At 44.0% G+C, this 13,794-nt stretch overlaps 1 protein-coding gene across 4 annotated transcripts in view; it reads left to right on the top strand.

Annotated features, from left to right (window-relative positions):
* The window catches only part of ITPR1 (inositol 1,4,5-trisphosphate receptor, type 1), a 165,107-nt gene that overhangs the window by 93,616 nt on the left and 57,697 nt on the right, over positions 1–13,794 (top strand). For 3 of the 4 annotated variants that reach the window (XM_009697707.1, XM_009697706.1, XM_009697705.1), the window contains 2 exons: positions 6,813–6,945; positions 8,215–8,405. In XM_009697707.1, the coding sequence (XP_009696009.1) occupies positions 6,813–6,945; positions 8,215–8,405 (324 nt within the window). Of the gene's footprint in view, positions 1–1,624; positions 1,661–3,269; positions 3,318–6,812; positions 6,946–8,214; positions 8,406–13,794 lie in introns of all 4 variants that reach the window. The other variant, XM_009697704.1, reaches the window with a different exon arrangement.

The raw sequence follows: 13,794 nt of genomic DNA, 5'->3' as shown, positions 1-13,794 counted from the left end.
CCTGCTGATTCTTCATCTGTGCTGGTTTTCAGCCCCCAAATGTACATGTATGTTTGATTAAGATGGGGTCATGGTATAAGCCCAGGAATAAGGAAGCTTTCATTTGGAATCCGAAGTCCAGTACGTTATCTTGTGGCAGTCGTGTCCACTTGACCTGCCAGCTTCAGTCTCCCCTTCCCTGGAAGGAAGGTACTTAATTTCCTTTACAGGGGAATGTGCACGATTTCCCTGCTGCTGTTGACTACTTAAGAAAAGAGGAATTTTCTTGCTTTGCTCTGAAGCAAGTTGTGCAGACGGTGTCTGCAATCAGAACAATGTGCCCAGACTCCCTAATGACTTGATGCGGCGTTTCCAGCGTCCAGTCTATGAGCAGCAAGGGTGTACAGAGTGGGCTGCGCAGGAACTGTGTGTTCCTCTGCATAAATGAGGTTCTTCCTGTTAACTTTTGGTCCTCTGGCTTAAATACTCCCTGCTTCAATCTGACCAAGAGAGGAATGATTTGCATGCTTGTGAAGTTTCCAAGAGTGGTGACAATGCAAGGAAACGGTGTACCAAAGGCTGTGTGAATTAGCCAGGAGGAAAGTCCATTAGGAGAAGAATGGAGAATGATTCTTCCTGGCCAAGAAGCCCCTGCCCATGGAGCACCACATGGGAAGCGCTTACTCCTCTGGCTCCTTCCTGGGAAGCAGAGTCTCTCCGTATTTTGACTACTGAGTCTCGTGGCCTTCTCCTCCCTTTGCTGGGCATTTCCTAGGCTGCAGCAGATATTAGGTTAAAATACCACTGTTGCTCTCCCAGCCTATGCTTGATTTGTCTGTCTGGTCCGTGTGCCCTCTAGGCAGACATGGACAATGAGTGGCTGACTTAATCTGGTATTACTGTATTGTCGTAGTCTGATTTCTTAGTGTCTGCCGGAGAAGTTAAATCAATTTAGCCATGATTAAGTAGGCAGTTCCATTTGAATGTTTAGGTCTCTGTTGCATGTCTAAGTTATACTAGATAAAAGTTGCTCGTCTTCATCTGTTTCAATGTGATGATCAGCGTTTTAAATTTGAAAAGCTGTCACTGTTAAGCATCTTATTTCATTGCTCATGTTTGGTGCTGTATCACGTACCTTTTATCTCAAGAAAAGTATGTTTGTAGATGAGAATCCACTGACAGCATTTTTTTAAACTAAGATTGTAAAGCTGCTACCTTTGTGACATGCAGCCCTGGCTTCCTCCTCCTCTTCCTCCTCCTGCCCGCTGGGGATGGGTGTGCTGCCTTCGCCCTCCGCGAACCGCAGGTCCTGGGCGCGCGGTCCAAGCAGGCTGCCCGAAAGTGCATTTCTGCATTGCAGCCCTGCGTGCACCTGCAGCTAAAGCTTTTGCTTGTGCTCTGTGTTCATGCAAAGTAGTCTGGGATGTTCAAAGGATACCTGCTAAATTTTCAAAATGTAGCCCTTTTTGGAGCTGGGTGGGTGGGAGGGTGTAAATAGTAATTATGGCTATAATTCATTTGTGATGATTCAGCCAAGTCAAGTGCTTTGCTAGCTCCCTTCCCCTAAGTGTTGACCACTAGATTTCTGTTGGGATGAAAGATTCTTGAAGAATGACTAATTTTTCTGCATTTTACTTTCAACTAGCTGCCGCAACCTCCAGAAACGGAAAACTCTGTAGAGGTGTGTCACCCACCTATATTTGCACAACAGGCAAATATTGGTGTTTTGAAGTAGTCCTGGTGGAGTGTCTTGTTGGTTAAAAAAAAAAAAGCGTGAAATGTGTGTTCCTGTGTGGTGTTCGACAGTGAAAAAGAAGTAGACTTGTTGAAGTAGCTTGATACAATACAGCATCAGTGTGATAGTCTGAAAATACTTAAAAAACAAAACCAAACCAACATGTAAACCAGTCCCAAATCGTCGTTCCTTTCAGCCGTTTCTCTTATGCTTTTAAGGGAGGCACTGTGAGAAGTCTCCTCTTTAGCAAAAGGAGACTGTTTCTCTAACTCCTAATACAGAATTTGGTTTTCCCTTTGTCTCATATATTTAAAAACTTGGAAAAGGAAAGGGAGATGTCAGAAGTTGTTAATGGAAACTTCATAATCCCAGAGCAGCTGGCTGTCCCATTTCAAATGCCACAGTGCAACAGCTGGTGGTCACTTCACACCTTCAAGGTTCCTAGCTCTATAGCGAGTTGGATATGTAGGCACATTTTTCCTTTTTGAGATACCCCAGCATCAGTTCGCGTAAAACAGATTATTTGCTGAAATGAAGACGTAAGAACTTATGAAATCTCAAATTCTTTTGAAATTAATGGGACATCCAGAGATGGCATTGGTAGATTGTACAGCTAGGCGCTAGATCAGCGCGCATCTAAGTGAAAGAACATGAAAGTCTAAATTTAGGACAGTGTCGACCCTCTGAGCTATACGAATATGAAGATTATAAATATTTTTTGAAATAATGAAGGAAAAACAATGTTTGTGATGGTTTAGACCTTTGTATTTGTAATTTTTGTGGAAGAGTGTTTAAATGTAAACTGAAACACCGAGTGGTCATAGAATGACTTTGAGATGTTTGGGAGATGGCTCCTGGTTTAAGATGGGTCCTGGTATAGAGCGGTTGTTCCAACACATTTTCAGAATGCTTCAAAGCAGCAAAAACTCAATGTGCTTCAGGTTTACAAAGTGGAAGTTCCACTCCTGAAAATTGATGCCTGAAATAAGAGGGATTTGATTTGGAAACATGCATGTGCCAAGGGACTTTGTTCAGTGAAACTCCACTGGAGTCCATGGCACTGGAATGGAAATCCCACAGGTTTTGCCAGAGGCCCTCCACAGTCTCAAAAGAGCTTCGTTGACCACGGTCAGATATGTTGCGGTACCTACACTTCCTCCAGAAGTGTGCATATGGTGGGACGGGGTGTTTGTGCGTGTGTGTATCTGTGTACCTGTATGCATGGGCATGCGTGGTTTGAGTTCTTAAAAACCTCTGTGTCTTACTGGTAACTGTAAAATTAGACAGACTTTGTGTTTTCTTTAAATCCACGGGAATGTGTTGGCATATGTGCATGCCATGGTGGTCTGCTGGAGGGTGGCAGAGCAGACTGGTTAAGTGCTGCCAGAGCTAATTGAGGGCAGATGTTCTGTTTTGATAGCTTGTCAGTCGATCTTCCTCATCTCCCCCCTTGCTTTCAGCTGTGACTTCCCTTAGTGTTTCCCATGAGTGCAGAGATGTTAGTGTCTCTTTAGTGTTTTTCTGCTTTAAAATGAAATTTCTGCGTGCACAGCAGGAGCTTGATCAAAGTCTACCACAGAGGCAACTGGAGGATCATAGAAGGGTATGTACAGCAGTCAAGCACGTTCAGAACTAATCCTTTACCTTTTCCTTTTAAACAGTGAAGCATAAGTCATGTAAGAAACTCCTGTGGTTAACTACTTGCTGTTGGTCTCTTGGAAAATCTAAAACGATCGGCCACGCTTACAAAACAGGGTACTGGAGCACCGTCTCTTGTATTAAATGGAAGGGGCAAGCGCTTGGCTGCTCTGAATTAAACCTCAGATCCTAGTCTAGTCTGTTCACGCTTTCATAGCACTCCCCTTTGGTGATGATCACACTATTATGAAGTGAGATTAATCAGTGCTTGTGGAGTTCGCCTGCTTTGGGCACACCTCCCCCTTCCTAAACACCCAAGCTGCAAAATCACCGTTGTTGATACATTTCTCAATTTCTTCTGCTCTTGTAGCTGGGAACAGAATAGCAGCAACTTATAACTGCTTCACTCTTCAGTATTATTAAAGATTCTCTGTTTTAAAGATTATAACAGGTTTTTGATATCACTTAAACTGAGTTGTGTATCGCATCTGCTTTACTGATACATGTACAATAATGTTTGTATACTACTTGCTGTTAGTTTACCTTGATGGTGAATGCAGATGAAACTGAATGCTGTTGGGGTTTTTTTTCTAGGTAGCATATTTGATTTTTCTCATTGCTGCCAAACATCTGATATTTGTTTGCATACTGTACGCATCAAAGTGGTGTACAACAGTAACATGATGGTTAAAGAACTCTTCTGGAGCCAAGCATTGCAGCTGAATTAATTATAGCATTTCTTAAATACCACTTATTTTTTCTCCCCTCTACTTTGATCGCATACTCATATACTTGTTAGCTGACACAGTGGGTTTGAATAATTTTTGTAGGAAACGAAGTTTTTCTTCCCAATTAGAATTCGAAATGCTAGTGAATGCAGATTGCCAAACCTCCGAAACTGTGGATCAGCATACTTTCAGACTAGCAACAACAAATGCTCAATACATGTCCCCACTTGTATTTTCTGGTTACTTGTCCTGGTTTGGATACACTACTCCTGTAGACGAGAGGCGTGCTGCAGGGCTGTCCTCAGAGCAGCAGCTCCCGGCGAGGGCTCTCCGCTCACCCCAGCTGTTTTGACCATGGAGTAGAAGTTGCTTTCTGCTCCACAGTGGACCAGAAGGAAAGTCCAGAGACAACTCCATGAGCTTTAGTTAACCTTCTGAATTCAGGAGGAGGTGGAGGTTACTGAACAGCAGTTCTTACGCTTGGATGTGTGGTGTTATCTTTGTAGTAAGTAGTAAAAATTACTGGTTTGAAATGCCAGTTGATATGGTGACTGCCGGTTAGTTAAACAGAAGAGGGAAAAGGTAATGCGAGAACTCCATTGTAACTTGATTTTTGGCATAGGGCTTATATGGGTATCAAGTTGCCTTTCTAATCAGTACACATGTAGAGGGAAGATGTAGTTAAGGGGTTTTTTTTGTCTGGCTTGGCCTTGTTCTGTCATGTAGCCTTCCTTACCTGCCAGACTGGGAGCAGAAAGGTGGTTACAGCACTACATCATGTACTACGTACTCTCATGTCACTGGCAGTCAGAGTAGCTCCTCAGAATAAGGATTTGCTTGAGCTTTTGAATGGAGTCTCTTGCCTCTCCTACACGTTCACTGTTTGGCCCAAGCGGTGATAGGAGACCCATGCCCCTTGGAAAAGCACTCATCATCTTCTACTGTTGTTTCCAAAGTAACTTGCCTTTTTTTTCTTTTTTTAAGGGGACTTTTGGAAGCAGCTGGTTGGAAAGCTCTCTTTGTGTTTATTTTACATCTTGTCTCCATGCTGCTTTCCCCGTCCCTATCTGATTCCATAAAATGCAGCTGCCGTGCTGCAGCTTTCACACTAATAATCTATAGGAACAATTTTTAATCTGCTAAATGGTAGTGAGAAGAAGCAGACAGTGGGAGCCCTGACATTAACACCAGCCTTGCGGGGAGGGCAGCGATCCCTGACCACCGGCAGGCAGGGGTTGGCCTTCTCCCTTTGGAGGTGATGTCGGAAATTTGGTAGAGGACTGTTCATTTCCCGACGGGTTTTGGTCTTTCCAGTGCACTGGGATATAAGGATTTCTCTAAGCTCTACCTTTGGTGAGTGCCGCAGTGTGGCTGCGACAGTGCCAGAGTTTTGTATGAGCCGATTAACGCACATTTACAAAGTTCCATTTACTTATTTGTGTTTTAAAGGCCACTTGTGAAAGTTTAAAAAGTAAGGCTTCACTTGTATGACAGCTAATATATTAATCCTCGTAGTTAATGACATTTCAAATCTATAGTCAGACAGCTGATTTCATTTGAAATATAACTGAAAATCAGTGTCAAGCACTTGTGTTGTGAATGGAGATCAAGATACTTTAGTTCACCCTGACTGATTTTTAATATGAAATTACTCTTGGCTAGATTGATTTGTTTGTTTTGTTTTGGTGGGTTTTTTTTGAATCCCCCTTCCTCCCCTCTCCCCAACACTGTCTCAGGGTGGTACTGCTGTAACCACAGCACGCTCCCATTAGCAGAGCAGTAGCTCCCAGTTAAAATAATCACCAGTTTTCCTTTTTGCACAAAGACTTTATAAAAATCTGTTAATCCAACTGTGGTGTTTGTGTGCCTGCCCGTTGCTGGCAGTACCGCCAGCTTTTGTACGGCTCTCTGAGTTACTGGGAATTCCTGTAAAGACTTAAGCGAGAGCAGCGCAGGGTCCATAGGTTAACGTTCAACCTTGGGGGGTGTTTTGATCTCCTCTGGCCTCCACTGACGGCAGCAGCGTGTGCTCCCCGGGGCCGGGATGTCGGGGTTATCTGAGGATCGGTGCCCGCAGTGTCCGTGGGCTCATGTGCTCGGATGCTGACTGCCGGCGTGACCGGGCAGCTTGGGCAGCTGCCAGCAGGGACGTGGGGAACAAAGAGCTGGGATGCAGTGGGGATTGCTCGGGTTTCCGCTTGGCGGCTGATGGCGTTAGATCGCATCAGTTGCTGATGGAGGGGAGAAAAGAGTGCGTCCCTGTAACATTGGTGAAATGGCAAAATAGGATAGGTTTGAGAAGATGGGATTGCTCACTCACAAAACCATTTCTAATGTTACTCTTTCTCTAATCCTCCTCTTCATTTTGTGTTGGTGCTGTACAGATGCAAGTTTTTTACATTTAAGACTGAGAGAATAGATCTTGATTAAAAAAAAAAAAAATTGAGAATAAAATCTGTCTAGAAAGCATTAAACAAAAACTCAACTGTAGCTGTTTCTGGTGCTGAGAACCCGTAATCTTATTTAAGCCCCATGATAGCCCCCCAGTGTCCCAGCATGCCCAAGCACATCAGGAGATGCTCAGTGGATTTTTTCCAAATCTCCAGGGTTTCGGTTCCCCCTCCCGCACTGCCAGTAGGCCAATGATAACAGCAGTCCCCTTGCTACTGAATATTAGTAGTTTGTTTATTCATTAAGCTCAATCATGATTTCATTGTCCTCTTTGAATCAAGGGTGAGGCACTCAGGCAAGTTTTGGTCAACCGTTACTACGGCAACGTGAGACCGGCGGGACGGCGCGAGAGCCTCACCACCTTTGGCAACGGCCCCTTGTCTGCCGGAGGCACCAGCAAAGCCGGGGCAGGAGGTAGGACGTGCTCCTGCTCATCAGTGGTTCATGTGATCTGCCTTGCCAGATGCTGGGTGTCTGTGTCTGTATCTTACAGGTGAAATAGTTTAGGATTTTTTCCCCTCCCTACTGTTCTGTTCTACGAAATCCAAAAAAAGAAACTATCCACATGGATGGGGAAGAAGTCCTGCTTGCATGTCATCTCTGGCTTTAGAAACTCCAACATGTTTTAAGTCTTCTTGAGGGATTCCACCTTAGGCTGAGCAGAGCATCACTTTCCAGTCTCTAATCGTGTCAGCTGCTTTTTCCTCATGCAGATGAGAGCAGTGTTCTTTTTCTCCTGACTGCATTTGAGAAAGTACTTTCAAATTAAGCAGGCAGAGCTTTTTATACTTTCCAGAGACTGTCTTGGGTTGGCTTGAATTTTGTGACTTTGCTTTGAATGAATGTACTTAGAAAACCTGATCAATTTAATATTTGCAATAATATTGGGGAAATGTGCTCATAAGGATGTCAGATTATTAACAATATCTGAAATAAAAGTATTTCATTGTATTGTATTACAGAGGATGAGCAACAATTCGGTTTGGAGTCAGTTACAAAGTACAGTTAATTTAATTTGAGACCATTGTTAAAAAAGTCAGTAATGACAAGGACGTTTTGTGAGAACACCGTTCAGTGGGTTTTGCCTGTTGAAAATAAAGACAGCGGGTAATCCTGTTGAAAGCAGACCTGATCAGAAACAAACCAAAACAACCCAATTCCCCTTGTTTTCTGAAGTTGATAGGTTTTGTTTGTCCTTGTGCTGTGCTGCCTACCTGCCATACTCTTCCACTTTCTAGAGCACTGGCTTTGCCATCCTCTGGAATTTGTCTCACCTCTTCTCTGTCCCCTCACTGGTCCTGCAGAGCCTCTACCTCTTTGTATCCCTGAATTCACGCTGTTTCCAGAGTCCTCTTCCAGTACACCAGCCCTCTTCCCATCTTCTGCTGCTATTGAAGGCAGCAGTGGCAGTAACCCTTTCCCATTGCCAGCCCCAGCTCTCCTCCCTCCCGCAGACTCGCACACGTTAAAGCGATGTTAAGTGCCCACCTTACAATGTGCCCAATATGCGCTTGAAGTTATGAACTCTTCCTTGCAGAAAGGCTAGGAGCTGAGTTCATCACTGTTAATAAATATGTGCGCTTTGTTCAGGATAGGTTAATCATTTAAACCAGAAGAGAGGTGCTATCGCCGTAGGATGGCAGGGTTCGAATCTCAGCCTGTTTCTCGTGATCACCTTTATAGGAGGAAGCTCCGGATCGAGTTCAATGAGCCGAGGTGAAATGAGTTTGGCAGATGTCCAGTGTCATCTGGATAAAGAAGGTGCATCCAACCTGGTCATAGATCTCATCATGAATGCCACCAGTGACAGAGTCTTCCATGAGAGCATCCTGCTAGCCATTGCCCTTCTGGAAGGGGGCAACACTACAATACAGGTAGGGAAATGGAAAATGTCAAGCTTATAACTAAAACACATCGGGAAGGGAAATGTTTTTATGAAATCCAGGAAACCTGAGGAGGTTAAGGAGATGGGAGAGGAAATGACTAAATGATCTTTGACCTGTAATTAAGAAAAATATCAGCATCTACCATGCAAAAGTTAACTTATTAAATGTTTGCATGGGCGCTTGGTAATCGAGATATTTTTCAGGGCAATATAGAGGAATGTATAACAAAACAGCGTTGTAGCATAAGTTAATGTGACTACTTTTATGAGTAAGTTTAAGCAACTGCAACATGCTCAGACTTTTACAACTAGCTGTTAGATTTCAGACTGGAATTTAAAATAACAGTAAACTCACTCCAGACTCACCACCATTCCGTATTCTTGCTGTCCGTCATTTATGAGTTTTCAGTAAGGGCTTGCTTTCCTTAAATCACAGTTGCACCTAGTATGGATTTTAATGAACTTATACCAACTAGCTTGTACGGTGTTCCTCCAAACAGAAAGTAAAACCTTATCACAGCGAAACATGCCTACAAAGATTACTGAACATGTAATATCTTATTCTTTTGACTTTGCGTGTGTTCTGTTTGCAAACAGTCTGAAACAGTCTTGGACAATGGGCTTTATACATAGCTATTCCAGAAGTTACCCCTTTCCTACCCCGCTGCAATGTTTCACATGTCTGAACAAAACAATTGGTGATTTGTTTAAGAAGGTCAATTTTGCAGATTGTTCCTTTCACTCGGAGAAGTGATACATCCAAATGTTTTATATACATACAGATTTAGGCTTATAATTTGATGCCATTTGTGCTGCATCCTAATTAGGAACATTGATTTAGGTACTTAAAACACGCTGGCGCTTTCAGAAGAGCTTCAGCAAAGAGAACTAAAAAATTCTTATATATATGGCCGACTGTTCCCTGTATGGTATAAGCACTCCTCAGTCCTTGACTTCTCTGCCCTGGAAACCAAACTACCAAAAGATGCAGTCTGTGTCTGGTATCGCGGCAGCAGCAAAGAGCCACTGCACTTAGAACATTATCCTTAACTAGGCCTGCGTGGCAACTTCTGCAAGAAATGTTTGACCAGACTGAGGGTAGTGCTCCACGTTGTGCTTAATCTGATCTCACTGGGGGCTGTTGCCAAAACGGCCTGTCCTCTTCGGGTCAGCTCTGCTTGTCCCCTCTTCCTATGGCTCGTGCAGCTGTGGGGTGAGTTGAATTAAGTGGTTGATCTGATGGAAAGTCAGTCTGATGCCATAGAAATGTCTGGCTCAAACCTGACCAGAGAAGTGCAAAAGAGGAGCTGTATCCTCTGGGCAGCAGTATGTGGTGAGATTGGATTAAGTGTAATGCGAGGCTGAATCATAACTAGTTATAATTGATCGTTATGGTTAAAACATGCACTAGATCTCTACAGCAGCACCTCTTGTGTTCATGCAAACTTCCCTTCAGAGGAGAGGGAACACTTTTGGGCTCCTTCACTCTGTCTCTGTAATCAGTACCCTCTTTTTTTCCCATGTGTGTATGCTCTAGAGTGAAGCTTCTTTGCAAAAGACAAAGTGGGAATTGAGCATTTAAAATCCTGTATCACCTTAAACTGCAAGGACAGGATTAATGTTCCTTGGGGGAGTCACTCCTTTAAAATTCTTGCTTTTCTCCAATGTCAAGGAAGCTGAGCTTTCATCTTCCTAGGTCTCAGGGAGCCTCAGGTAACCTCACACTGTCATGCTGGAAGGAAAAACAAGTTCTGCACCAGCCTGATGTGGAGAGGTCCTTTGCTTGTGCTGGACCCTAAAACTAATGGACTGAAAAAATTCACTTCCTGCGGTGTGTGAATCAGCGTTGGAAGCAGATTCCTTAGCTCATCTGGTCAAAACAAACAGGGAAATCTGCAATCCATCTCCAAAGACACCTTTTTTCATCAAAAAGGGAGATTCTTTAGTTTGCGTTTGCTGTCTAACTGGGAGCTGGGAATCTGTAAAATAACTACGTGGTGAGGAATGAGCTGTTGGCATAGGATGCTTATGGCAAATGGCGTAACGCTTTCACATCTGTACCTTACGGTCCTGCCAGTTTCTGTGCATTTTTGCCTTTATAGATGTCACTTCCGCAAACCAGACAAACTATTTTCCGTCCTTTCCCACTCACAAATAAGTGCTTGGCAGCTGACTTTACCTTTAGAAAATGTTCTAGGCAGCCCGCAGTTACTTGGTGTGTGTACGTGCTCTCATGCAGCAGTGAAGGGCTGGGACGGGGGTCTCTGGTGTAGGCTGCTTTTAAGTACAGGATGTTTTAGGAACCAAATGACTTGTGATGCCTACAGCTACTGCTGTAAGCTCTGAGGTCTTGGGCACACCCAGGAGCTCTTACTCATGCATGCAAAGCACAGATGAGACTTTATTGAAAATATCCTACGGAGCAGTTGTGATGTAGATATTCTGTGCTATGGCAATCCAGTGGCCTGAGAGCAAAAGGCAAAAAAGCAGGTTTGTCAGTGCACAGAGACGTTCCCTGACTTGCCTCTGTATCAGTTACTCTCCTGGTGCTGGGTAGAGAGTTGGTTGGTGCCTTGCTTTACTTGCACTGGCTCTCGCACAGTTGGGGCCCGTGAGGACTACTACAGTGTCAGTCAAGAACAGCACATATTCAGCGCTCTGATCTTTCAGTAGTATTTTAGTCATGAAAGCCAAGTAAGTAAAACTTTAAGGGAAAAAAACCACCAACCACAAAGCTTAGCTTCTGGGAGAACAGCTGGCTCAATGCTGGTGAATCAAAGCGAAGGTGGAGGCTTACTCTTTAGTAAAGTCATGATTTCAGGTCTGTATCTCCCAGAGTAATTGCTGAATGATGTCCAAGTTAAACCGGTGTCCTGAGACAGTAAATTCTTGTAACCAAGCTTTTCTCTTCACATAGGTAGAACAGCTTATCTGCTGACCCAGAAAATACAGAAGGCTCTGGGTGCAGCCCAGCTGTTTGGGAGTGCTGCCTTTTCGGGAGAGCTGCCTGGGGTACTTAACTAGTCTGCACAGCTTCACATCCCACGGGTTTTATAAGGCAGTCTTTTACTGCAGCGCTACGGTAAAGATCTATTGAGTGCAGCAATGTGATGGTCTCCTACTTAGTAAGATTTCATTTTTACGAAATACACTGCAAAATTTGTCTGCTTCTGGAAACTAGATGCACTTACGAAAATGAACCCAGTACTTTCCATGGTCTTTTATCCTGATCTTTCTCTAATCTATGGTCTTTTGGTAAGTTTTACAGATTAGGTAGCTAGGGCTTCACAAGCTCTGCAACCTGCAGACTGGATTTTCTGAAGTTCTATTGCAGTTTCCAGTAACTGCCAGTGGAAGAGTCATCTTCAGTCTCTGGGCTAGTAACTCTGTTCATTTTGCATCAGATATATTTGTCATTGTGAAAGTCAACCTAGCCAAATCGGCCAGCTTTGTCTTTGAGGTCTAACACAGTTTATCTTCATTTCACAATTTTTTTGAGTATTATTAGCAGCTCTTGATTTATAGTAGTCTGAACAAGTTCATTCTTTGCTCAGTCTGAATAATTTTTACTGAACTTAAATTGCTTGTATCTACAGACTTTTGAGAATAGGAAACTGGTGGGATGGGGACAGGTTATGTAAAAAGGCTTTTTGGCAGCAAAGCCAGAAATGTGTCACCCCTGCATGGCATTTTCTTAACTCCGAGTTTTCACACGGGAAATGAATTCGGCCTGAAGTTAAGCAAAAGGTTTGCACTGACACACAGGAACTTGCACATGCGATGATTGTAATACAGTTAATAATGGGAGTTCCCAGGTAACTCCCATGAGCTTCAGTGGGAGAACAGATCCCCATGGTGTTGGGAAGGGATAACTGGAATAGGTGTTACTGTTTCATTAGATACATGCAAGGCCAATATTAAGGCTAGGCAAAGTAGGTGGTTGCCAACTCTAGCAGAAAAGCAAATCTAGAAATGTTCCTTATTATAATTGGTAGGAGTGAAATTTTTTTTATTGTATTGTTAAGAAAATTAATGTGGAGGAGAAGCAAGACAAGAAAAAATATTCCCGGTTTACCTTAGGAAAGAGGCTAAACTTGGTAGTATATGGCACATTGAGTCCAATGCTGCTCTGTGTTTTCCTTTAGGGCTGAACATGGATGTGATAAATTAACTGTTCTGGGAGAAGGACAGAGGTCTTTGCCCACTTAAAGCGCTCTGGATGGAAACTTTCCTGGGTTATTTTTAGTTTTTGGAATTCACTTAGAAATGCTGTCAGGTTCTTTGGTAACAGAGATGGTGATGAAAGTGTGGTAGCTGGGTCCGGTGAGCTTGTTGCTCCCACACAGCAGGAGCTCTGGTTTTCAGTGGGAAACCTGCCCTCATTTGTAAGGAGACAGAAGCGGAGGTGGAACCACAGGGTCAAAACTGGACAACAAATTAACTTGACAAATGCTGCAGCTCACTGAACTGAAAATTACATAAACCCCTTTATTAATTTATATAACCCTCAGCATCCACCTCGAGACAGCTGGTGTCAGCGGTTCTGCACGGAGCAGCCTTGGGAAGCGATGCCTTGCCGGCCCCACTCTCTCCTCCGAAATGGCGAGGGGCAAGCATGCCCTGCATGCGGGGTGCTGCCGGCCAGGGCATGGCACCCGTCCCCCCAGGGTGCTGGCTTGGGTGCCCTTTGCTGGAGCTTGCGTGCCAGGTGCTGTTGCTCGTAGGCAAACTGCACGCAGAGCTGCCTCTTTGGAAGAGACAAAAGCTTGGTCCATTCCCGGCACACACTGCAGCGCAGTGAGTTTCCCTCTGTTAAGCAACCCTGGCAAATGAATGACAGTGGAGGAAATTGCTGAGGACTTCTCTTGTAACGCTTGTCTCTCATGTGCTAAATAAAAGTTATATACGCTGTTACTCTGCCTCACCTCCGTAGAGGTTCAGGTTTCCTTGGTTGGTGGAAGTTAATGGCAAATCCCTTGCATAACTGCCTGTCCGTGGAGACTTTGGTCTGCTTGTTTAATTAGGGATCTTCCCAAAAGTTAGATTGTGTGACAAATTACCCACAAGCCCATGTTAGTGTTCTCAGCAAGGGAAGGTAAAATGAGGTGATTGATACTAGTTTAGTTCCAGGCATTTTTTTAATCACTACCCCAAAGTGATGTGATGCAGAGCTATTACTTCGAAGTGCGGTGGTGCCGCCTTTCCCCCTTCAGCCACAGTTCTTCCCAAGGTGAGCTGCAAACACAGAGGATGAGGTGATGGGAGTCAGCACCCAAGGAAAAGGTGATTATTTTTCAGGAAAGAAGTGGAATTTGCTCCTAGCTTTAAGGCATCTGAGCAGAGTCGCTGCTCTTGCACAGAGGTGATGATGGAGTCTG

This window comes from Cariama cristata, unplaced genomic scaffold, assembly GCF_000690535.1.
Source record: "Cariama cristata isolate BGI_N322 unplaced genomic scaffold, ASM69053v1 scaffold2973, whole genome shotgun sequence".
In the NCBI taxonomy this organism is placed as follows: Eukaryota; Metazoa; Chordata; class Aves; order Cariamiformes; family Cariamidae; genus Cariama; species Cariama cristata.
Note: the sequence above shows the minus strand (reverse complement) of the source record. Positions and strands in the feature narration are given on the sequence as shown.